Raw genomic sequence first — 25,909 nt, 5'->3', positions numbered from 1 at the left:
AACAGAGCAGAAAACTGGTAAGGGCAGGATCATTCACTGGAGCTTCAGGGGATCCCTCACCAGGGATGAATGAGGCACATACACAGGCCAAGACCAGGACTGAGCAGGAGAAGCCTAGAGCACGCAGGAGTTGTGAAGCAGGAAGAGGTCTGGGTATTTGGTCAGAGTTGACAGTCTCTTCAAATGTGCACAGAACCCAGCTTCCATGGACAGGATAAACAGGCTTCCAGGAGCAATAAGTCCAGGGACTGGCCACAGGCAGCAGGGCAAGGCCAGGAGGAGCTGCCACAGAGTGGCACCCGCTTGGCTTGGCCCAAGAGTGGTCACCGCAGGCAGTGGTCCTTTAACTTTATTAAGGCCTTGAGAATCTGATGAAATCCATAAAACCTCCCCCAGAAAAATACAGACACACAGTACAGACGACATTTTGCATATAATATTAGGGAGTCCACAGGCCCCAGTGGGTGACTCCTGCTTTGTGGCAATGGTATCACCCTGAGTAAAGTCATTGATGCACCCCTATCTTTAAGCTGCTTACATGTCCTGTGACTGTTCCCCCTTTTGTCATCCCCTAATATTTAGAATGTTGTTAAGTTCATTTTTACTGGGAGTAAAGGAAAGGGGCTTCAGTCTACACTGCAGCCAGGGAAAGAGCAGCTGTGGCATGGCAGTGGTGGCAGCCAGAAGGCAAAACCAAAGAGAAGGATGGGGTCACATGTACCGCTGCCCTTCCTGCCTAGAAGGTCACTTCAGGAGCTTTTCTCTACCCAACTTTATAGAAGGGTTGTAGGGAAGTGGGGAGAAGGGCAGTGTTTAGTTTCCTTTTGGGAAGGAAAGCCATTTCCTGACTGGCTACAGGGTGTAAGTTCTGCAGGCAATGACCCATTCCAACCTTCCCTCCTCTACCCCCACCCCTAAAACACCTAAGCATCGGCCCAGTCATTCATGCACACGTGGCCATGTCTCCTATGAATACCAATGTATTTACACCTACTCTTTCATGGAAGGGAAAATGGGACAGGAAGAATCTCAGGGCAGAGGTTTCATGTTGATGCATGGGGATCATGCACTCCCCACAGAAAATCACTAAACTGGAGAATCAGCAGAACCACCCTGAGGAGTCAGTGCACATTAGCCCTACCCACCTCCACGGCTCTTCCTTCTGGCCAGGCCCACCCAGAGCAGTCTCTGCTCTGAACCCCTCTCCAAACCTAATGGGCTCAAGATAGGAGGTCAGGGCCGAAGGGTTACAAAGGCTCAGAGGTGGGGAGGGGAAGCTGGATTCCCTGCAGAGAGCAGTTCTGATTTTTCATGGGAATCACAAACGAGGCAAAGACCCTTCCCCAAGTCCGTCAAGGCCTGGAGAGGGCAGACACTGAAATCTAGGTGATCACTCAAAGAACAGTAGGAGGCCAGGGTGGTCTTCCAGGCCCAGTGACCCTGGTCTCAGTGATCACTTTGTTTCAGTGGTCATTCATGCATTAGTGGTCACCTGCCTGGCTCTAGATGGATGTTTCATCACATGTGGCTAGAGGAGCCCCAGTTAGCCGAACGTGGGCTGGGCTCGGGCAAGGATCAAGCAGGAAGGGTGGAGGGAAGCCACCAAAGCCACTGCCCCTCTTGGCCAGGGCCAGAGGCAGCCGTTCATCTTCAGGAGAAGGAGAGGGAGGGTCTTGGCTGTAGCTTGTGGTCCCAGATGGTGGGGCCCCCAGGTCCAAGCCCACCTTGTCTCTAGCCAGAAGTTCCCTCTGTCGCCGTCGTTGCTGATGCCGACCAATCAGGAGGAGAGTCAGGGATGCTGCAAGAACCCCCAGGAAGAAGCCAACCAGTCCAGCCCCCACTGTGCGGGCCTGGCTTGCAGGGGCTTGTTGGCTGCCCCATACCAAACTGTAAGCCGCAACCACACGGGCTGCCCCACCCTCCTGACATTCACAGGCATAAGCACCCATAGCCCCTGGGGTCACCACCACCTCTAGCCCATCCCGCCGGGGGGTGAGTGCAGTCACTCCACTGGGCTGGTGCCACACACAGGATGCCCATGCTGAGCTGGGGGAACATGGCAAGACCACATGTGCAGCTGTAGCCACGGGAACTTCAAACACTACGGGGTGTTCTGCAGAGAGACAGCACAGGCACAAAGGTGATGAAGCTATAGTCTGGGGGTACAGGAGAGAGAAATGTGGGGTGATATCAGACATGAGATGGGGACAAAGCTGAAAAGGGGATGCCCAGAAAGGGTAAGGCCCTGGGACACTGGCCGCCGTGTCTTCCAGGATCCAAATTTTAAAGTAGGTATAAAATGGACAACTTTTAAATCCTTTTTAGCCACTCCACCCACAGTTTTCATAAACCATACAGACCTCCAGGCTCTTTCGGACACAAAGAAGAAACATCCGCCGACTCTATGTCTTGGACCAACCTACAGAGAAGAGAATACTTGGTAAATCCATTGGCAGCATTCTCTTCTACTCTCCTCAGTACCATAGTACATTCACACACAGATTACATTTCTATTATCAAATAAATCACCCCTAGAATTAGAATTTATCACCTAAATTTTCCCCAATACCTCATATTCCTCATGATATCTGCCATATCAAATTCAACATATATTTCTAGAAGCCCATGGTCTGCTAGAAAGGTGTTTTGTGGGTGAGCTTTAAAACAAATGAGAATATTTGATCTCCAACACAATACCAACAACAAAAATGCCAGGCACAGTAGTGCATATCTATAATCTCAGCGACTCTGGAGGCTGCAGTAGGAGAATCACAAGTTCAAGTCCAGCCTCAGCAACTTAGTGAGATCCTGTCTTAAAACAAAAAAGTAAAAAAAGTTGGGGATATAACTCTGTGGTAGAGTACCCCTGGATTCATCTCCTAGTACTGCAAAAAGAAAAAAGAAACAATAATCTTCTAAAAAATGGACCTGATTGTCCACAACCACAAGATTTTTTTCGGGAGACACACACACACAAACACACACACAAACTAGAGTTGTTTTTTTTTTTTTCTCTTTTTCTTTTAGAAAAACAGCAAATTTCTTTTCTGTAAATGCTAATCAAAATCCTGTGAGGATGAGATGACTTTTAATTTCATAAAGTAGCTTGTCTATGGAGGAACTCACTTTCTCCAACAGCTGTTAATATATATTGGCCCTGATGTTTCAAACAACACAATCTGGTATTTCCACGATGTGGGTGGACAGTGATGGCAAGATGGACCACTCACTGCTGAGCTCTATGGCATCACTTTCAGAGCTATGGATACCAATGAGATCTCTACTAAGGCTGTCAGTGAAGGCCAGGTAAAAAGGCTGAACACCTGAAAGCCTAGACTAGAGGCAGACTCCATTTGAGTGTGAATTCCTTCAGTATAAATTAAAGTCCCTGAAATAAGCTCAAGAGTGGTATGAATGAACGCAAATTTCCAGGGTAAAACAAGGCTGGCTGTTGAGTCTAATAGTAAGTAGGAAATACTGGAAGACCATATGTATAGCTGTAACCACAGGAACATCACAGTCCGTTTTTTTTCTCTTTTGTGTGAACTGATATGATGGGCAGAATGTTCAAAAATATCAAACTAGGACACTGGCATATAAAAACACCCCATGCTCCTCCTCTTACACCCTCCAAACTCACATATACCCCAAAGAGAACCTTTGAGGCTCAAATACAAAGGACACCTAAGGCCAGTGAAATTCTTATTTTAATAAACATTACAACAAGAAAGGAAAGAATAAACCATTTTCTTTTCTCTAGACATTTAAAGTTTTCCCAAAAGAAACTAAAAGACCAGGTCACAGTTCTTGATTGAAAATGCAAAACTGCCAGGCCTGATGGTACATGCCTGTAATCCCAGCAACTCGGGAAGCTGAGGAAGGAGGATCCCAAGTTCAAAGGCAGCCTGAGAAACTTAGCAAGGCCCTAAGCAACTTAGTGAGATCCTGTCTCAAAATAAAAAATGAAAAAAGGAGTGGGGATATGGATAAGTGATTAAGCACTTCTGGGTTCAATCCATCATACTAAGAAAAAAGAAAGCAAAGCAGGACAATCCTGCCCTCCTAGAATTACTTTATGTCCTCAACTGGCAAAATGTCAAGCCTGATTAAGAGATCGCACAAGATTTTACACTTACAATTAAAAATGAATATCAGAAAAACAAAATTAAATTTTATGAATACACTGACTATATGTCAGTTATCATTTTAAAGTTTCATGATCTTTTGACATTTGTAATTAATCTATTTACTTCTAAAGGATTTGTAATATTGTGGTTCTACAGAATATCAAGGTTCTATAATATGCTATGATTCTATTCACACTTGAGGTTCTGGGATACAGAAATAGACTGTAAAGTAACAAGGCTTCAAGCAGAGAAATCTCAAGGTCAGAAAAATGCATGCTCCAAAGAATTGACCAAAAATACTCATTAATATCTCAATTAAAGATTTAAAAACACTTAAAAAACATATAAACCAGGGTTGCGGCTGTAGCTCAAATGGCAGAGTGCTTGCCTAGCATGCGTGAGGTACTAGGTTCGATTCTCAGCACCACATAGAAATAAATAAAATAAAGGCATTCTGTCCATCTGCAAAAAAAAAAAAAAAAAAAAAAAATATATATATATATATATATATATATATATATATATATATATCAATTTTGATAGACATTACCTAAACTCCAACTTGGGTTATTTTTTAAATGTATTTAGCTGGGGAAATTAAAACATTGACTAGATATTTAATGACACTTAAGAAATTAAATTTTTGGTATGATAATGGTGATATCCAATATAATATAATGATTATCTTTTTAAAAGAATCTTTCTAGGTGAGAGATACATGAAGAAAGATTTATAGATGAAGTTCCAGGATGTCTAAGGTTTGCTTCAAAACAATAGGTAGAAAGTGAGAGTGTTGATTAAAGCAAGATTGACTAGGAGTTGATGGTTTTGAAGCGGAGGGATAAATACATGGAAACTATTAGTCTCTACTTTTGAATATGTTTGAAAATTACTACAATAAAGTATTTTAAAGAGAGTCCTTATCTGGTAGAGATCTACGTTGAAATATTTAGGATGAACACAAACAGCGTCAGGGATTTTCTTCCAAAATATGATGTGTAATTTTAAGTTAATTGCTAAATGGCAAGTGAATGATAGGAGCACAACATGAGCAAGAGAAGATCAATCAGGAGGTTATTAGAGCAGTCCAGTTAAGAAGTAATGAGCTTACACCAGGGTGGTAGCAGCAGAGGTGAAGGGGAGAAGGTGGACCTAGGATAGGTTTGGGGGCTAGAATTAATACAAATTGCAATATAATGCAGGCAAAGTCTGGCTTGAAAACCTGGAAGAAAGGGGGTCAGTTAATCAAGATAAGGACCAGAGAAGGAGCATGTGAGGGGAAAAAGGAAAACAACAATACAATCTCAGACTTGTTAAGTGTTGAGTTGCTTATGTGAAGAATCCAAGGGGAACATCAGGTAGGCAGCTGGATAGGGAGTGTGTCTCAGCTAGAGACACATTTGTGGTCAGCATTAGCACTCAGATGGCACTGATATCACCTAGAGAGAATGTTGAAGTGTAAAGAGAAGGGTTCCAGGACTTAGCCCTGAGGAATATCAATACTCAGCAGCTAGATGAGAAAGGAATCAATAGGGTAGCAGGAGAACACAGAGTCACAGAAGGCAAGAGAAGAGAGAATTTCAAGGAAGGAGGGAGTGGGAGACTGTGAAAACACCTCTGAGAGCCCCTATAAGATGAAAACTGAGAAGCATCTACCAGAGATGGATTCAGTCCCACTGTCTGATATGGAGTGTCATTGACTGTCATTTGACTAACTTAGACTCACTGCCACTATCAGCACAGGTCTAGCACAGAGGCAAAGACATTGATGAGACAGCACCTGATGAACAGACAGATGAATCAGTATGAGCTGACAGATGGACACAAAAGAAGAGAAATACACAGAGCGACAGGATAGCATTAGCAGACTGAGAAACAAACAGACATATGGATGGGACAGAGTTCTGGGACAAGAGACAAGAGACCAGTCCAGCTACACTTACCCTCGGTGCTCCCCAGCATGGACCACACATGCATCTAGCTGGAAACTCCAGGCACAGACAGGGTCCTGGGCCAGGATGCACTCTGAGCAGCTCTGGAGACGGTCACAATTGGTTGTGTTCACTTGTATTACCTCAGTACTGGAGCCAATCAGGAGCCAACCCTACAGAAAGGGAATAGGAAGGGGAATGTTGAATCTCCCAGATCTAAGGGTCACATAACTGGCTCTAGACTCAAATGTCTCTCCACCAGATTCCCCAAAAATCTACAACTCACATGGTACAATTTCATGTTCTCAATGGGCTGAGGCTCTGGGAACAAGGCCAGATCTTCAAGGACACTGAGCTGGGCTCCAATACGCACTGCTCGGTGGAGGTGTCCATCCTCTGGGAGGCAGCAAGGATCAAGAATAATGGCATAACTGTCTCTGTGCATGGGGTTCTGATGCCCGTATGTATTAGGAGACCTTCTGGGGGATGGGAGTATGTAACATGCTTGACTGTTCAATGTACCTGTCCCCAGGTAGAGCACATCATACTCTTTCCCTGAGAGGCTGGCCACCCTGTGGGCCACGACTCTAAGATAGGCTGTATCCGTAGTGACCAGCAGAGGGTGGACGTCACCTGGAGACACTGGCCTATCCATGAGTGGGTGGTCTCGGATGAAGGTGAGCACACGGTCAGGAAGGGAGAGTGATGAGTCAAACTGCTGGAACTTCATGTTGTTGGTGATGCACTAGAGGAAACACAGGGCTTAGGGCGCCTCTTGCTCTTTAATTCAGGCCTGTGATGAAGACCTGCCCCCTCCCCCTCACCTCTCCAGGTCTGGGCTGGGGCACATCATTGTCCATGACAGGCTGTCCCCTACTGCAGTCATGCTTTAGCTCTCTGAAGGGGCCATCCAGCACTGTCCGAATGTCTTGTGGTCGGAAGGCACAGACAGCAGAGATTGCAGCCCCTTCCCTGAAAGAGTCACAGGTTGGAACCAAATATCTGGGGAGAGCTGAGGGACAGCAACTCATCCCTTGTCGAAAGAAAAGACCTCCTCTCTTGGAGGAAATATGTGGGGAGCCACACAGCCAGTGGGGAAGAGTCCACCCCTCTGAGAGGACAGCACTGACACTGCAACAACCCCACAAATCTCCCACCCTGTAACTCTCCTTCTCACCACTGGAAGGAAAAGATGCCATAAAAGATAGGGGTCCCTGCTCCAGGCTCAGGTCGAAGCACAGCCATGTCCTGCAGGACACTGGAGGCCCGGCCATGCTCTGGCCCAGGACACAGTAGGTCAGCTTTCAGAAATGTCGTCCACCTCTGCTGGAGGGTCTTCCGGCCCCCAAGGTCTCCCTGGAGTGACAAGCACATGGTAAATTCTCTTTAGAAGACTAATACTGGGCAGGAAGTGTGAAGATCAACCCAAGTTTCCTCCCTGACTTCAGGGTAGCCACAGACAGATGGGGAGACACAAAAATGCAAGGACAGACAGAGGAACTGTGAGGACAATGAGATACAAAGATGGATGAGGTCACAATTATAATGACAGTGATGAAGTCAATTGTGTACTTATAAAGTACAGTTTATAAAGTACCTTGTTTAGCCTTCAGATTAACCCTTACAGGTCAACACTGTTATTATCCTCACTCTACAGAGGAGTGTCAAAGATGATAAAGGTCCTACCCAGGGTCACAGAGGCAGTAAGTGGAAAAGCAGGATTGAACCCAAGTCTGTGTGCTACCAGTTCATGCCTTTAACCTCTACACATGTCCACCTCCTATGTCACAAGGATAATTGTGGAGGTGAAAGAGGCAGGGACCCTCCCCCACACTCTTCAAGCTCCCAAGGGGGGGAAAAAAAAATCAAGGCAGAGAAAAACATGAGACAGAGGAGAGATGCAAAGGCCCTGAGAGAAAAAGATAGGAAGAAAGCAGGAGACACCAAACAGACAGCTGGGATGGGGGTCTCACCGCACACACACGGGCCACCCGCGGGACCTTAATGCGCTCGTATGAGTCAAATGCTCGGGTAGTCTCAGTAAAGAAGAAGTAGATTTCGTCGTCTCCATCTTCATCCCCCCACTCGGCTGGGCTCAAGGCCACCGCTGCGACAAAGGCGGGGGCTGGGGAGACCAGTGGCCTCAGATCCTCACAGACACAGCTAGGATCACCCAATCTCCACCCAGTCTGTGCCCCAGGGCTCCCCTTCCCCTCTCCCCACCGTTAAGCCAGGATGGCAAGGTCTCTGTGCGAATCCAGTCCTCAGCACGACCCACAGCCCGAGAGATAATCGGCTCCGTCCCCAAGTAGTTTTTCACGGTGGCAGCATAGAGGACGCCCCCTGCAGGGCGACAGGGAGGAGACAAGGCATCAAAGACTTACTGAGGGAAGCAAAAGTGGTCACAGGCAGAGCAGGGAATAAAGCAGGGCAGCAACTTTCAGAACTGAGCGCCCACTAAGTGCCAGACACCACTGAGTACATCACAGGAATCCCCTGATTACCAGTAAACATAGAAATAAACCTCTTGGGACAGTAAGGAAACCAGGGTTAAGGGAAACTGCTGGAGTGTCCACTTGCACAAAGCGAGAATGAAGGCCTCTCCTGTGGAAACCAGGTTTGTTTGGGCAGTTTTGTGCTGCTACAATATGCTAACTAACTATATTGTGACTCTCCAGGAGGGGCATTGGCTTGGTAGCACATTCCAGTCTTACGTCAGTTTTCCACCGTGGTCAAGTCTAAGGAAACTAGTATTCTTTCTGAACATCGATGGGTGTGTACTGCCCTAGATCGGGTCACAAATATAGATTATACTAGAATTGCTAGGGGACTTGATAAAAATGCAGGTCCCTGGACCCAGCATTCTCATTCAAAGGTGGAGGCAGGGGTGCATCCCCAAAACCTGCATTTCAAAAACAAGCAATCAATTATTCTGATGCAAGTGATTCAGGCCTCCTTTGAGAACACTAGCCCAGAAGACGAATGGAGGTTTCACAAACAGCTGGAGAAGCAACAGAGGAATGGGGTCCTCCCTCCTGCACAGAAGAGGGGCAGAGGCATCACACAAATGGTGGGTATGGAAGAAGAGAGAAATCCAAGACACTCTGGGACAGGAGGGAGGTGCAGCTCTGTGCACTGAGTGGGAAAGAACTATAGCCACCTCTAGTAACACTGCAAAGGACTCAAACACAAGCCGAAAGAAAACTGAATCAGGGCAGCAGCAGGTCACGGACACCTGCCTAGAGTCAAGACACCAGGAGGCTTGAACTAATAGAGTGGATCCAGCTACCTCTACCCCTAAAGGAGTAGCATCTCTGAAGAATGAGAAATTTGTCAGTAGAAGGAGGTCTTCACAAGCAGCAAAGAGGAAAACCACGTTTGGGGACATGGGACACTGGCGGCTAAAGCCCAGAGGGAGCTGTCATGCAGGGCAAGTGAGCAGAAATTAAGCTGGAGGGGTAGAGACGGGCACCAATTGTGAAGAGTCTCTTCTACCATGGGCTTTACCCTATTATTAACCAAGCCAGGAAATGACAGGAGAAGGCCCATGATGGGGAAAGGTAGAGAGAAAGTGAGTTCAGCTGTTGGACAGACTAAGGGTTAAGTAGCTTCAGGACATGGGTCAGAGATTCCAGAAGGCAATGAATAAGAAGGATCTGGGAAACAGGGCCAGAGTCAGCAACTTGGGAGTCATCACACATCCTGCTTAAGTCACAGCATGAATGACACAAAGGTAAGAGCCAGGAAGAAAAATAAAGCAAGGTCAGGAGACTGAAGAAGCAGGAGAAAGCAAAAGAGGCTGATGTGTATGAATGTACCACAATGAATCCCACCATGAATGTGTGGGTGTGGGTGTATGTATTATTATAATGCACTAATTAAAACAACAATAATAACAGAAAGAATATCAATAGTGTAGGGCAATCAGATCAGGGGGAGGAGGAAGGGAAAGAAAAGGGAAGATACCAGGAATGAGATTGATCAGATTTTGTTACGTGCATGTATAAATATGGCATAATGAATCCCACTATTATGTATAATTACAACGTACCAATAAAAGTTTTTAATAAAAAAAAAAAGAGGCTGTGTACTGGAAGCTGGTGCACAAAAATCTCAGAAAGGACCATGAAGGCTTGAGCTCACTGGCTTCCGGAAATAGAAGAGAGTAGAACCACATGGAGGAAAGCGAAACCATCTTGGAGATGCTCCAGAGAAGCTGTGTGCCACAGGCACTGGTAGGATAACCAGTCTTGAAAACTCTAGAGCAAAAAATGGCCAGGAAGCTTCTGAGGGCAGCAGAGAAGGGTGGAAAACATGGGGAAGGGTTAGGAAGGGGCAATTGTTCCATCATTTAAAGTGTGGAAAGAATCCAAGTGTTTCAGGGCCAGGAAGACTTGGCTTGAAACCCTGAATATATATTTGTAGTATGATACAAATGAACTTCCCTCAACCTCAGGTTCCTCAAATTTAGAATAGAGATAAAAGTAAATGCTGAGGATTAGATGAGATAATTACAGAGCCCTAGCAAGGGTGTGACACATGGCAGTTATTCAGTATGTTAGTTATATCTCCTTATGAAACTCAAAGGGCCATATGCTTGACTTGCCAGAAGAAGAGTGGGAGCTATAAAATGACAACCCATTATCTTTCAGAGAATTTCTGGAAATAAAAACCAAATATTGGTCATAGGTCCTGGCAGCAAATAGAGCAGCAAATAAACCAATCCTCGTATTTTCAAGGAGGGAAAATGTGGATACAGAAAAGCTTGGATTAAAATTTTCTCTAAACATCAGATATGGTAGCACACACCTGTAATCCCAGCAATTCTAAAGGCTGAAGCAGGAGGATCACAAGTTAGGGGTTAACCTCAGCCTCAGAAACTTGCAAGGCCCTAAGTAACTTACCAAGACTGCATCTCAAAAAAAAAACAAAAATAAAAAAGACCTGGGAAGTGGCTCAGTGGTAAACGCCCCTAGATTAAATATTACACAAAATTCGTAAAAAGCCAAACTCTCATCAAAACTGTGTCATAGATACCTTGAGACTGAAAGGAGATGAACTACAGGAGACAGTTATGAATATTTAGGGAGCATGGCTTAGGATATAAGGTTGAGGAAAAACAATCATTATTCTGGAAAAAGTAAAGGACCACAGGAAACTATGCAAAGACCCAGCAGTGGATGGTGGAAAAGGGTCCCAAGGTTTAAAGAGATCAGTGGAGGAATCAGCAATAGTGGAACCTAGAAATGCAGAAGAGAACACAATCACTCAGGGTGGAATAGCAGGGGGTCATTGATACTCAGGCACAGGATAAGGGATCAGACAAGTCAGGAGGAAATAGCAGGGCTCCAGATGCTCCAGGAATACCAGGGGGCTTGTCACAGTTCTTCACACTCACTAACCCAGAGAAGGGTGTTATCAGCTACAGGTGTAAGCAAATACCACAGTCATGAGGACAGGAGTCCAGAGGAGGACTCAGGACATTGCAGGCCCAAGAGCCTCCAAGACAAACTCAATTCCAAAGCAACTAAATTGCAATGTTCATATAATAAAATATCTTTTAATGTGCAATTGTTTGGTAAATGATTGCTGAACGGATTAAGTCAGTAAACATTAGTACATGTCTAGCTATTGGCAAATGATGATGGGTAAAAGAGAGTGATGTCTGAAATTGAGTTCAGTGGAAAAGCTTGTTAGGGAAAAAAACTACTGGGGATAAGAAAATTCAGCCCTATTTATTTATTTATTTGTTTGTTTGTTTGTTTACTTATTTAGGTACTGGAGATTGAATCTAGGGAGCATTAACACTGAGCCACATCCCCAGCACTTTTTAATTTTTATACTGAGACAAGGTTTTGCTAAATTGCTTAGGGACTCACTAAGTTGCTGAGGCTGTCCCTCAACTTGCAATCCTCCTGAGTTGCTGGGATTACAGACATTCACCACCATGTGCAGCTAATTCAGCACTATTTCTATTTTTTAAAATATGCATATATGCCTGCAGGAATAGGAAAGATTGTTGAAGGAGCTGTAACTCTACTGTGTTAATGATGCTTTGTTTCTGACTAATGGAATTGGAAGTAATTTTTGTTCTCTCTATACTTTTTTTTTTATTCACTGAATGTTTTTTGTAGTGAGTATCTTCTATTTTTATAACCCCAAAATTAAGATATTTTCATTTTAGTAATATAAAGAATTAACACCCCAGAATATGAAGAATCACAGCCAAAGAAAATCATAATTATGTGTGAAACAGATTCTTACACTGTGCTACTAACCCAATACTGAAAGGCCAAGGGGTGTGTTATGGCAGTGAATTTTTCACTATACTATGGGGGTTTTAATTTCCATTCTGATGGAAATTAAGGAGATTAGCAATAGGAAGTATATGTTCATTGGTTTTTAAAAGATTGTAAACATGCCCTAGCCTTGCTTTTTCCATTTCCTTTTCTTCTTGTGGTCGGATGCTTTTCAGAATAGTTACCTCCTACTCTAATATTCTCCATTTCCTTATGTAAGGACTAGGCCAGCTGGCTACCCTCTTCTTTTTTCCTAACAGCCTATTAGTAGGACATAATTAGCCATTTGGAGTTACAGTGTTTACTCTTCTTTTCCCTCTATTGGCTGTGATGGATTTCTATTAACTGTCTTGTTTCAGTGTATGAATGCCAATCTTGGGGCAGATATACATGCATTTAAGAGGTAGGCTTGGACCCAAAACACTGGCAGCAGCCAGTGCATTTGGAACATTTGTAGTGCTCCTTGGCAGATGCATTATCACAAGATGCAGTGTCTGAAAGCAGTGGATAAAAATCACAGGATGAGTTCCCAAGGAAAAAAGCAAAAGCTTTTGAGCTTTTCTGCTCATCTTGATGAAAGCCCAATTTGTTCCCTTTGGTAAGGGAAGACCAAATATGAATGACTACTAACCTTGCTGATATCCAATGACACTAAGCACTCAGAGGAGGGAATGTAGGTGGAACACCAGGTTTGGAGAAGGTGAATAAAAATGACAAGCTGAGTTTGGAGCATGATAATATTGAGATTCCTGCAGGATATCCAAGCAGAGGCATCTGAAAAGTAGCTGGGTATGTGCTCTATATCTTCAGGACCTGGGAAACACATACAGACTGGACAGGCATTTGAATGGAATAGAAAAAGAAGCCACATGCCTGGCTGAGATCACAACTATTTAGAGTGAGAAGAAGCTCTTGGATGGTAGCCTGAGGAACCCCTACATTTAAAGAATGAGCAGAAGACAAAGAATCCACCAAGGAGACTGAAAAGGACTCAAGATTGGTTTTAGGCTAGCGTGAATGTTACTGTCAAAATATTTGTGATTTCAGGCTAATGTGGATGTTACTGTTAAAAAATTTTATAAATTTGAATAGTGCAAATAAAGATCGTTTTGCTACTTTTATCTAGGTGTAGTATAAATTAATGTCATATTGGAAATATAGATTTATAAGGCTTTTCCCAAAAGAAATATAAGTACCAATAAACACATGAAAAATTGTTCAACATCACTAGTAGAAATACCAATTAAAATACACATTAAATTGGACTTTGGAGGAGGGCACTGTCTCTTTGTATGTTTGTTCACTATAATATTTGGGACTGACAAGGTTGCGATGAAGCAGGCTCTCTTATTACTACTGGTGGGACTGAGAATAATTTATCCAAATCTACTGATAAAAAAATCTTTACACTCCCTGACATAGCAACTCCATTTCTTAGGTTGACTCATATGCAATTAATTAGATTCATGTAAAGAATTAACATGAAACTTATATAAAAAGATTTATGTTGTAGCTTTTCCCTGTACTGGGGACTGAACCTAGAGTACTCTTAACAATGAGGTATATCCTCTTGCCTCAGCCTCCCAAGTAGCTAAGATTATAAGCATTCACTAATTCGTCTGACTTGTGACACTATTTATAAAAGTAATAACTGATTTTAAAACTTGAATGTATACTTATATGGAAATAATTAAATTATCCACATTAATCTGATAGAAATGTACACAATTACTAAAAATCATGTTTTGAATAATAATATAACTACTATGAGAAAATGCTCAGTATTAATAATACCAAATGAAATATGCATAATTATATTTTACTTATAAATACCCATAGACAGTTAAATAAACATAAACAGTTAAAGAAAATCCTCATTACACTTCAAAATAATAATATTGATTACCTTGTGATGATAGAACTACAAATAAAAATTTTACTTTCTTCTTTATAACATTTCTGTTTTCTAATTTTCTACAATGCACATTGTAATTTTTATAATTTAAGAAAATACTTCTGTTATTATATTCTAAAAATACTTTAATTATTAAAAGTTCTTTCTTTTCATTTCAAAATATCTCTTTTATGTTTAAGGATATTTTTATAGATTTTTAACTGGGAAATTTGGTTCTAGTCCTTACATACTGTTTTCACAAGTTTCTACAGTGCCATTTTCAAAACAGAAGGGCACAGTGGATCAATGCTAAAAGCCCCAAGTGAATATTGGTTCTTATGTAAACCAAGAAAATTTTTAAATGATATCCCTGTAAAATAAGAACCACAGATGAAAATTTATAATATTGGTATTGACTATGATTTAGATCTGAGGCAACTAGAGACAGAGTTCCTATGTTAACTGGAGATGGTGGTTCTAAACTAGAAAGTGAATTCTGATCACCTCTGTCAATTAACAGCTAAAAAACAAATCTGAATTGTTTTCCTGTGTTTTTTTCTTCCTTTGAGCAATGCTGAATTTTATCATCTGGAAAAAAAATAAAAATAACTTGAAACCTTCTTGAAAGTGCTCTTTCCACTTTGTCACACAATGATTTTATTTATGAAATTAGTCTTCTTAAACCACATCCTAATACAAATTCACTGAGCGGCTGAAAAGAAATTATTTGTAGAGGTTTGCACATGCTTAAAGATTATTGCTTGAAATAGAGTATGTTAACTGATTACTTTAGATTATTGCATTTCAAAGTCATTTATGCTAATTAACAATTCTGCAGAATCAAGAGACATTTACAATGACTGAAACTCAAGAAATCTTTCTTAATGATACCAATGGCTGGCTCAGAGTTTTGCCAAAGATGCTGACAAAAAGCCAAGAAAAGTATTGTTTTATTCAAACATGTGTAAGGATAAACAAGTCCTCATCAATTTTAAGAGTAAATGATGATAATCTTGATAATGTTGGTATACTTTTTGGGGGACGGGGTGAGGATTGAACTCAGGGGCACTCAACCACTGAGCTACATCCTCAGCCCTATTTTGTATTTTATGCAGAGACAGGGTCTCACTGAGCTGCTCAGTGCCTCGCTGTTGCTGAGTCTGGCTTTGAACTCATGATCCTCTGCCTCAGCCTCCTGAGCCTCTGGAATTACAGGCATGTGTCACCAAGCCAAGCAATTGAAATACTTTATGCTCACTTTTAAAAGTTTTTTTCCTGAAAAGGAAAGTCATTAACTGAATGATTAAAGAATGATTTCATCTGTATAGCTTTTAATACATTTCCTAAAAATGAAGTCACACATAAGAAAAAAACTTCATCATTAGATCCTGCATTCTAATTTTTGTTTTACACAAATACTGTAAAAATTAATTTTATGATAAAGTTGACAAAAAGTCAATGAAGAAAGAAAAATTAATATGATGAATGATGCTAAGTAACTGATTTAACTATTACTAGATAGGAAAAAATTAATTTAGTTGCCCATCTCATACCTTTCATCAAAATAAATTCCAAATATAGCAAAGAGTGAAATTGGGGGGAGAATTTTTTAGTAAGAAAAAATTTTATCTGCTCTCTAAATGAAGACGGACTGAGCCAGGCACATGCCTATAATCCCAGCAACTCAGGAAGCTGAGTCAGGAGGATCACAAGTTCGAGGCTAACCCCAGCAACTTAAGGCCCTAAGAAACTTAGTGACACCTTGTCTCAAAATAAAAAATAAAAAGGGCTGGGAATGCAATTCAATGGTAAAGCACCCCTTACTTTAACCAAAAAAGGATAAAACATATAATCACAAAAAGAAGTGTAGGACATTAATAGTCTCTTAATTGGCCCAAGAACAGAGGATTGTCAAAAAATAAATTTTAAAAAAGTCCTAAAACACAAAGATGTTCAACTTTACTAATATTCAAAGAAATACCAATTAAAACAATGTGCCATTTTAGTACCAAATTAACAAAGTTTTTTTTTAAATGGCAACAATACATTACAGTGAAATTTATGTGAGAAAACAAAACACTCTCATACATTGCTGGCTTAGGGTGTAAATTGGTACACCGTTTCTAAAAACTCAATTAGCAACAGATAATGAGCCATAAAATGTTCACACCCTTTGCTGTAGTAATCCATTTCTAGACATCTTAAGGAAATGATCTAAAATGAGGACAAAAAAAAATGTGTACAATAATGTTTACTACAGCAATATGGAGAATAGAAAAAACTTCAAATAATCTAAATAAAACAATTTATAAACAATTTGGAATTGTTTAATTTATGGTATGCTCAGGGAGTGAGTATTGATGTCATTAAAAGTCTCTCTACAAAGAATTTTTATATTATGTATGGTATGTATCTATGGTATAAATTCACACAATAAAATTCAAAATTATATCCATGGGGTAAAACATTTAAAAGTACTATAAAATTTCCATGGAATTGCTTATTTTATACAATCAGAAGAAAACAGCTGGGTTTTCCCCGAATTTGAAAGGTGGATGTGGGATGGTCTGACCGCAAATACAGGTCTTGTAAGACAAAAACAATTTGCTCTCTAGCTACCAAAGAATTAGACAATCATTTTTCCAGAATGACTTCCACACTTGAGCAACTGTAGATGTATTGTTCAAAGAAAGCACCCACAGGAATTTATTTCACAATCATTGCTGATTCCTCCAAACAACAAAGCACTAGACAGCAAATGTAAGCACATAAGTATATATGGATGTACACACACATTTAAAAGGCTAGACGTGCCAGGCATGGTGGCGCACTCCTGTAATCCCAGAGGCTCAGGAAGTGAGGCAGAAGGATCGTGAGTCCAAAGCCAGCCTCAGCAAAAGTGAGGCACCAAGCAACTCAGTGAGACTCTGTCTCTAAATAAAATACAAAAAGTAGGGCTAAGGATTGGCTCAGTGGTTGAGTGCCCCTGAGTTCAATCCCCAGTACCCTAAATAAATAAATAAATAGCTAGAAGCAAATATCCTAAAATACTAACAGTGGTTTTCTAAGTAGAGATATTCTAGAACTGTATTAATACAGTAGCCACTGGGGCACATGGGGCCACTTACATTAAATTAAATAAAACTTAAAATTATTTCCTTCGATCACACTAATCACATCTCAAGGGCTCAACAGCCACAATAGCAAGTGGTTACTGAATTGCACAGTGCAGATCCAGAATATTTCCGTCATCATATAAAGATTTTTAGACAGTGCTATTCTAGATTTATTTTCTTCTTTATGTATTTTTTTCCAAATTTATTACAATATGCATTGTAGTATATTTCTCTTATATAAACAAAAAAATAAATACTACAGGAGAAGAAAGTGACATTAACAGAGGAAACACTCACATAGAGAAGCAGAGGAAATATTCTCTGGAGAGAACTTAGGGGAAATAATACCCTGTGGGAAAAAGCAGGTGGTCACAGGCACTCAGGGAAGAACAGGAAAGGCTAAAAAAAATACATGGGAATAATAGACATTCCAAGGAAAGAAAGGACACAGAAATTCCAACAGCAGGGGTGGGGAAGGAGGCAATTAGAGCAAGAAATCACAGGTTCTTGTCTCTCCCCACTCACCAGCCATTACAGCTGCTGACCGCTGAGCTGGCTCAAAAGGACATTTCCCCCGGCCACTCTCAAGTCTTTCAACCTGCTGGAAACTGGACACATCCTACAGACCAGAAGGGGGGCAATTGGTTTAGGGGTCACAGGGAAGGTTCATAGTGAGAAGTACAAAGATGGTCAGATGAAAGAAAAGCCAATTCCCCTTCACCTCCCATTCCTTCTACTATCATCCCCACACTAAGTCACTATTCCTGATTTCCCTGCCCCATTTCTTCATTTACCGTCTCTGTTACCCCTTTTTCACAAGTTAGTCCTCTTTTCTCAATAGCCACACCTTATATGCCCTGATGAAGGCCTACCTGGGATGGCCCTAAAAAAATGCAACAAGCTGGATATGGGTCTTTCCTCTGAAATGCTGCTGAACTGTAGAGTCTGCAACTAGCTAGAGAACATGCTACAGGACAAAGAGGACCAGAGAAGAAAGCAGGTCTCTTCAGGGCTGGAGCCCTTAGGAAAGGCAAATAAAAGTGCAGGCTGACAGAGGACAAACTAAAGCCCAAGGCCTAGGGAAAAAAAAAGGAGCATCCTCCTTCTACTACCGCAAAGATGAAAGACAGTGCCAGAGCCATACATCCAAGAGGAGAAGGGAATCTATAAGGTCATTGAAGAATGACCTGAAGCTAAGATGGAGAATTCAAGGATTTTAAAGGCAGTACCATCCTCTAAGGACTGACCTGGGTGGGAGGCAAGAGACCAAAGAGTTCCACCAGGGCCAGTCAGAAGCTACCTTAGTCTAGCATCCAGCACTAAGAAATCCTTCAAAAAAAAAAAATCTAAAAATGGAAATTGCAGATGATTTCAACCTAGGACTGAGAGGGAAGTCAACTGTGGCTGACTGGGAATCAAAGTTACAGCACAGAAATGCCAGGTATGCTATCAGTAGCTCACAAAATGGTGTGGCTATGGCTTAATTACTGTGATGTAGAATAACAGAATTAACAGAATTTAATCAAAGAGTAACATAGATATATATCTCCCAAGCTTAGTATACTACCAGCCCATTCAGATTCCTCATCTCTTTTCTGTAGATGCAAACAAGATTTTATTTAATCGAGACACTCTTGAAGAGGGCCTACTAAAATGAGATGTCTGGGGTGTCCAAAATAGGAGATATTGGGTCCAAAGAGCCTAATGGATTGAAGACCCCACAGAGGCACAAGTGCTCCACTTGTATGGCAGTGGGAACATCTTCCCCTGAAGAAAAAGGTAACAAGTTTGGTGATATCAAGGTGTTTGGGCACTCTGGAAATGTGGTAAATACCTGCTGCTTGCAGCTGCCTTCTTCCCTCTCACCTGAATGATAGCAGTGCCCTCCTTTCTCCATGCTCTCTGGTCCCATCCCCAGTTTATCTATATATCCACCCCAGATTAATCTTCCAAAGTATCAGCCACTGACTGGATAGTAGATTTTGGAGAAAAGGAAGACAAAAAGGCTCACCATTGCCTGGAGTACAAATTCTAGTCCAACCTATTTATTTTCCACTGCTTCTCAAAATGATCTTTGTTCTAGCCAAACCAAATCACCTATTATTCCTAGAAAACAAATTATGTTGTCTCATCTTTATGCCTAAAACTGCTCCCTCACATTTTACCGAAGACTAAAAAGATGAGTCTCTTCTCAGTTCTCATTCTCTTCAGTCATCACATACCATTTGTTACTTACGATTCATTCTCCTTCTTGAAATATTCTATTCCTTGGCCCTTGAAACTCTATCTTCCTGGAGTCCTTTCTCCTATCTAATTGTCACTTCTCAGCTCCTTCTTTTTGAGCCTCTACATGTATATTCCAAGAATCTATCCATAATCCTTTTTACATATCTTTCAAAGGTCTCATTCATTCTTGTATTTCCAGTCTTTCTATGAAATCATTCCTCCAACTCTCCAGGTCTGATGTCTTCCAAACCCTAGTTCATGTTTTCATTTGACTGCTAGACTTTCTCACAGAGATTGCTTATCAACCCTTTACAACTCAATGTGTCAAAACTAGCCCCCTCATGGCATCATCATGTCATCTAGTCTTTGAGAAAGTGAGCTTCCTATTAACTAGAAATATTGTGATTATTCTATGGTCAAAATAACCTTCAACTGGAGTGTGAAAAGGGCAAGACCTTTCTAATATATTCTCTGCAGAATATAGAGAAATAGATCATATAGAACATATAGATTATGTGCTGCATCATCATGGTGTCAGTTAGCACAGTCTCTCAAAATCAGTTGTGATGGAAGCAAGTCCCTCAAACTGTAAGCCATGGCTGGATAGAAAGGTTCTCATGAAAGCACTGAAGTTAGAACTAGTTCTTTGGTCTTGGTCGAGGTGGATAGAAGGCATATAAAGGACCTCACCCAAATGGTAGGTAAATAAAAAAGATGAGAAAGATAGCTCCTGATACACCAAACATGTCAAATGCCACAAGAAACGGAAGCCAGATAAGGTCTTTGGGGCTGTGGGCTGAACTAGTAGGACAGGACAGTAGAGCAGAACCAGACAAACCTAGGTTTCAATTTTGGTTCTGCCTCTGCTAGCTATATAATCTTAGATATGGGACTTAAACTTCTCTGAACTCTTCCCTTACTTACAAAATGGAAACAAATAACACCTAAATATCATGATGTGGTGACAAAAAATTAAACAAGAATATAAAGTAGTGACAAGCCTACATAGATACTGGACGCAATGGTCATCATTATTGTTAGAAGCTAAAATTTTTCTCTGGTAACCGCTGAAGTTCCTTCAACAAATCAAATTAAACTATGTTCCCTCTACCATCTGATAAGCTGGCAATGAAGGAAAGTTGGAGCTGGTAGATACAGTGCTTAAACTTCCTTTTTTTAAGAACCTTCATTTCTCCATGATCAATTCTGAGCAAGTTGTTGTGTAAAGAGCAAAACCCTCAGAAAATTATACATAATTTCAATGCCATCTGTCTAGGACATGAGCCATTCAGCGCTAAGGATAAAGCCAGAACTTGGTCAAGGAGAGTGAGTTTGCTGGGTAGCAGGATAAGGCTCAGGGTGTGGCTTGAAGGGTTAAGCTAATCTCTTTCTCCTATAAATGAGTTTTGATCAAAGAATTTGATGAGTCTGTTAGATAAGAGGATACAGAGGAAAGAGCCAGATTGGTAAGAGTGCAGAATACAGAACCCTGGCTTCACTCTTCATTGCTGATATTCCTCAAGAATGGTTAGGGATCAAAGTCACACCAATCCTAACAGATATGTCCAGAACATTCTCCATCTAGATATCTTATCTAGATGTATATCAGTACCACTACTACTTCAAGCTTGATGAGAACTGAAGGAAAGTAGACCCTCAACATTACCTAATGAGATGTAAAGATTTTCAACATCAACCTGAAATGAGAAACCTTCCCAGGATGAGAGAACTATCCAGACCTTTGTAAGGAACCTATCAGCTACTTTATGCGAAAGGACTTAACCTAAGTTCAACTAACCCCAAGGGTAACCAAAGGGACTGGAACATGAAGCATATGCAATTATAACATTCTAAGCCCAATATATGAGGCTGGTATGTAACAAAGAGGCATTTGGAAATACATACTGACTTGATCCAGGTGGATTACTGGATCACAGCAAACTACAGAACAGGGCAGTTAAGATCCACAGTTAAGGATCAGGATCAAGAAAGGGAGTTGTTATACTAAACAGAATACAAAAGACATGTGAGGTTTTTTACTCACCTAAGACCTAGGCACAAATGTGTGGTGCTAGAGGACTGTGCTAACAATGTTTAACTGATGTAGAAAGCTGAAAGTTCAAAAACAATTACTATCCCAGGAACAGGGCAGGGTCTAGACTAGATGTCATTGGGTGTACATGTGTCCCAAGATTGCCTAGGATTGAGGGTAATGAAGCCCAGGTTTTCAGCAGCAATGAACAGGATCCAGAAGAAAATGTGGTTGACAGAGTATCCACCCTGAAGGCCAGAGTACTGGGCATCACATTAGTGGGCAGTGACATCAGAAGGTATAAAAGCTGAAAGTCATAGCCTACACAGAATGAGGTTGACAGTGGAGGGAAGGGAAGGGGGCAAGAAACAATCACATGCTATAGAAGGAAGAAGGAGGCATGGGTTACACTGATTAAGAAACAGGCCCAAGGTGCCTGGCCAAAATATTCATAGGGCAACAGAAACCTAATTTTCTGCTTTCTAAAGGCTCTCTTGGATCTGGCTCTCCCCAGCCCAGCCAGCATCCCTAACTTCATTTACCATCTCACTGCATCTCATACCTCACCCTCTATAGAAAACTTCCCTGTCTCCCTTCTTCTTTTACCCTCCCTCAGTAGCTGACACAGGCTCCACCCTGTGAGGACACCCCTTATCCCAATGCTTATCATGCACAGTATTTGTTTTAACCATTCCCCACTTGACACTCACAGAAAACCCTTCCCATCCTCCTACCCACCACCCCCACATAACTCACATTGGTGCAGGCTCCCTCTCCCTCTCCTCCCACCCCTGTCACTCACAATAACCCCGCACTTCGGATCAAAAGCGAAGGTGCCACAAGTGAGGAGATGAGAGGCATTGACAATGGCGAGAATCTGGACAAAATTGTGACATTCATCCTGGGGGTTAGAGATGGTTAGAATCAGAAGCAGCAGGTACAAGGAAGGGTAAGGTAGGATCAAGAAAGTTAGATGCAATTTGGGGATCAGGGATGATGGGTGATGGTATCGGCATCCCTGCCTGGGATGAGAGAACTCCAGGGGCCTGACACCAACTCAGGGATGGGCCAAGTGCTCAAGGACTCTCAGGACAGAGCCTGAATTTAGTTACACCTACCTCTTTCTTGCCTTTCTTCCTACAGTTATGTCTGTGAGCCTCAGGCACCATCCAGTCAATCTGAGAAAGGAGTAGTGACCATTTTCCCCAGGTCCCCCACCCCAAACTCCCTTGAGATCAGTTTGACAACCTCCATCAATTTGTGAACTTCTGACATCTCCTAGAGCACTGTTTTTCAATTTATTAATGGAAGGTTCCCACCCATTAGTAAGAAATTAATCAATTGTGAAATCACAACCAACATTGTTTTAATGAAATAGAATCTATCCAATGTATCACACATATACAAGAGCCAATACTATTTCAAGGAAAGTTTCTTTAAGTACACACTTGTGTACCAGTAACAATATAGTACTAATGTGTGATCAAAAAAGTTTGGAAGCTGTTTCCCTAAAACCCAGACACTGTGGCCTCCTCCCCATCACCCTGAATCTCTCCCATAGCCTCCCTAGACATCACAACCCTATCCCTATCACTTGGCTAAGATAGTGGATAATCCCTCCCTTCTAGTATCACCACTGTTACATCTTGAGTTATTATAAAACTCCCCCACCCACATTCCATAAAACTATGGCTCTAACCACATGCTATAGGGCCTGGAGACCTCCCCAGTCTCATCACTCACCCTGCGAGATCTTTCCCCTGAGAAAGGCAGGGATAAAGCGAAGATGGTGTCCCGGGCACCAACATAAAGTGTGTGGGAATCAGGATCCACAAGCAGAACAGAGTAATTGTATATATGAGGAACAGCAAACCGGGTGAGATAGGAGTCAGCCTCTGCAGAAAGGGAAGGGGAAAGGGAAGAATGATATCAGCCATTGCTTTGTAAGGGTTGGATCTACTACAGCAAAGCCAAAAGGCCAATTTTTCTTTTCTCCCAAAATACCATTTATATGGCAGCTATCAGGGAAAAAACAGCACTTTGACAGGTCGACCATCTACACTACCCCAAGACAACTGATGATGTCAGAATATTTAGCATGCAATCCAGTCAAGTATGCTTTTTCCATAAAAATATAAATAACAGCATAAATATTAAGTCTGTGATTTCTATTCATATCAATGTGATCCCTAATTTGAAAATATACCAAATAGTATGAATGGATGTCCAGAAATCCAGAGATAGTACTTATACCTATTCTAACTTGTGGGGTTTTATTTTTGAATCCTGCTTAATAGTAACTACTTTTTATTTATAAATGTTTTACTCTTTTACCAATACATTCGGAGTCTACCTCCTCTCTCAGCCACCTTCCTTGACCTTCCCTCACCCCATTTCACTTAAAAAGGTATAGTTTAGTGTAGTGGGAAAAATTATGTGTTTCAGAAATGGACCAGTTTGGATTTAAATGTGGCTCTTCCACTTACTATATGATCCTGAATACATTACTTGCCCTCTCTGAGCATCATTTTCCTCATCTGTAAACAACACCATCCAGGATTGTTGGGAGAATTATGTGAGATAACATATGTGGAAGCACCTGGCATGTACTACACATTTAACAAATAGTCCCTCTCTTCTTTATGGCTGCATTCTGCTTTGGCCAAATCTAACCTCTTTCAGCATTCAAAACTCATTTTAAAAATAACTTCATATGTGTTTACCTTCTTAGCTTAATCTAATTCTGAGGATCCTATCCCTATACAACTCTGCTCTATAAGTTTCAGCTGGTCCGGTGTCCTCATGGTGATAACTAGCCATCAACCCATTCATTCCTAGCTGTGCTGAGGTGAGCCCCACCCATCCACTGTTCCACTGGTGCTTATTTCTGTGCTGTATTCTTCCTGCTCTCTCATGCTTAGTATAAGTTCTGAATTACCCAACCTCCTTTGTTTTCCCTGCTCTGCTTCACCTTACCTTCTAGACATCTCTGGATTTCTGGACATCCATTCAGCCTGGCAACCTCAACTTACTTTTTAGCTATTGTTCCAGCACAACTGAAACCCCAGGCTCTGACCACAACTTTGCCCTGGAGATTCAAGCATCCCTATATGTTTCTGACCTGAGTTTAGACTCTAAATTACTGTTACCCAGTTGTAAGCTTTTGCCAAGGGTACTCTTGGTTTTACTGGTTCTGTCTGCCTCCATACCCACTGAGAAGAAAACAAAGGTCCATATCACACTCATGCCCACCTCAACAGAGTCTCTAAAATGTGAATGACCACTTTTAACCTTGTGGTATCTATCCCCTGGCTTCTTTCACATCTTTTCCAAGGACCTGATCCGCTCTTCTTTTTTCCTTCTGAAGACTTCCAAAATCATTTAAGCAAAACTTTACTGTCAACTGATAAAATGGTTTCCAACAGTCGATGCAGGGAATGGCCAGAGGGAGCACAGAAGGTTCAGGGAGTTAGGGGGTTAAAGTGAATCTGATTCATGGAAAAATGGGAGCTAGTGTCAGAGATGAGAAGGGACTGAGTTTGGAAGACTGAGGTGGTGAGCTGGGTAAGAGGCTTGATAGCAGAGGGTGCATTGAACTGATCACAGGGAAATGAAGTTCAGAAGATGTAAATGCTGAGCTGGGGATCCAGGGAGTGGTTGAATTAGAATGAAAGAATGAAAGGCCTGGGAATGGAATGGGTTTCAAACTGGAGTGTTGGACACAGGTACGGGGACTAGGGGAATAAGGGAGAAGGAACTTCTAAATGGACAACCCTGATCAACTCTCAAGCCCACCTAGGGCCTCAGTATCCTCCTCTGCACGGTAAGGGATTGACCTATCTAGCGGTCCTGGAAATAAGGGTCTGAGGGAGCAACCTGGGTGTGTCGTGGATGCCGAGGCGCGAGACCCGGGCTAGGGCTAGGGTGAAACAGTAGAGTGCCAGGGTCTTGTCTGGGTCCCTGAGGGGCTTAGGCGCTGCGGGGGCACGGTGCAAGGCGTTGAGGGGGCCGTGGTGCTGCTCTCCAGGATAGGAAGCGGGAGGGTGTGAACAAGTGCGGGCAAGGGCTGCGCGCGGCGCAAAGGACTGAGGACGAAGGCGTCCGCACCTTACCAGAGATGGGAAGCGAGGTCCTGGGCACAGAGCGTGAGACGCGGCCGGATACGGTGCCGCTCAACATCGCCAGCAGGAACAGTGGCAAGGGTAAGACCCGAGGTGGCCCTGGGCCCGGGCGGGGCCGCGAGGCAGAGGCCAGCATCTTTGGCTCCGCCTGGCTGCAGGGTGG

The 25,909-nt window shown here is 42.1% G+C and overlaps 1 protein-coding gene across 2 annotated transcripts; it reads right to left on the bottom strand.

Moving 5' to 3' along the window:
• Positions 1 to 25,909, bottom strand: Sema4f (ssemaphorin 4F). 2 transcript variants are annotated; one of them, XM_076832854.2, is made up of 14 exons: positions 25,738 to 25,909; positions 23,369 to 23,520; positions 22,744 to 22,803; positions 22,428 to 22,526; positions 17,893 to 17,986; positions 8,282 to 8,401; positions 8,032 to 8,183; positions 7,236 to 7,414; positions 6,883 to 7,030; positions 6,581 to 6,803; positions 6,345 to 6,454; positions 6,071 to 6,231; positions 2,361 to 2,419; positions 1 to 2,113 (listed from the first exon to the last, which is right to left on the bottom strand). In XM_076832854.2, the coding sequence occupies exons 1-14, from the start codon at positions 25,880 to 25,882 to the stop codon at positions 1,503 to 1,505; spliced, it is 2,313 nt and encodes a 770-aa protein (XP_076688969.2). In that variant the 5' UTR covers positions 25,883 to 25,909; the 3' UTR covers positions 1 to 1,502. The 2 variants fall into 2 exon arrangements, with proteins under 2 accessions (XP_076688969.2, XP_076688968.2); XM_076832853.2 differs by lacking the exons at positions 17,893 to 17,986; positions 22,428 to 22,526; positions 22,744 to 22,803; positions 23,369 to 23,520.

Source organism: Callospermophilus lateralis, chromosome 14, assembly GCF_048772815.1.
Source record: "Callospermophilus lateralis isolate mCalLat2 chromosome 14, mCalLat2.hap1, whole genome shotgun sequence".
Taxonomy (NCBI): Eukaryota; Metazoa; Chordata; class Mammalia; order Rodentia; family Sciuridae; genus Callospermophilus; species Callospermophilus lateralis.
Note: the sequence above shows the minus strand (reverse complement) of the source record. Positions and strands in the feature narration are given on the sequence as shown.

What these genes read in the sequence shown, in the direction of transcription:
- Sema4f (XM_076832854.2), bottom strand. Translation starts at nt 25,882, where the DNA reads ATGCTGGCCTCTGCCTCGCGGCCCCGCCCGGGCCCAGGGCCACCTCGG. An exon ending in ATCCGAAGTGCGGGGTTATT is followed by an intron (nt 17,987 to 22,427) that starts GTGAGTGACAGG and finishes TCTGGTCTGTAG; the next exon opens with GATGTGTCCAGTTTCCAGCA. An exon ending in CCCAGCCCAGACCTGGAGAG is followed by an intron (nt 6,804 to 6,882) that starts GTGAGGGGGAGG and finishes TGTTTCCTCTAG; the next exon opens with TGCATCACCAACAACATGAA.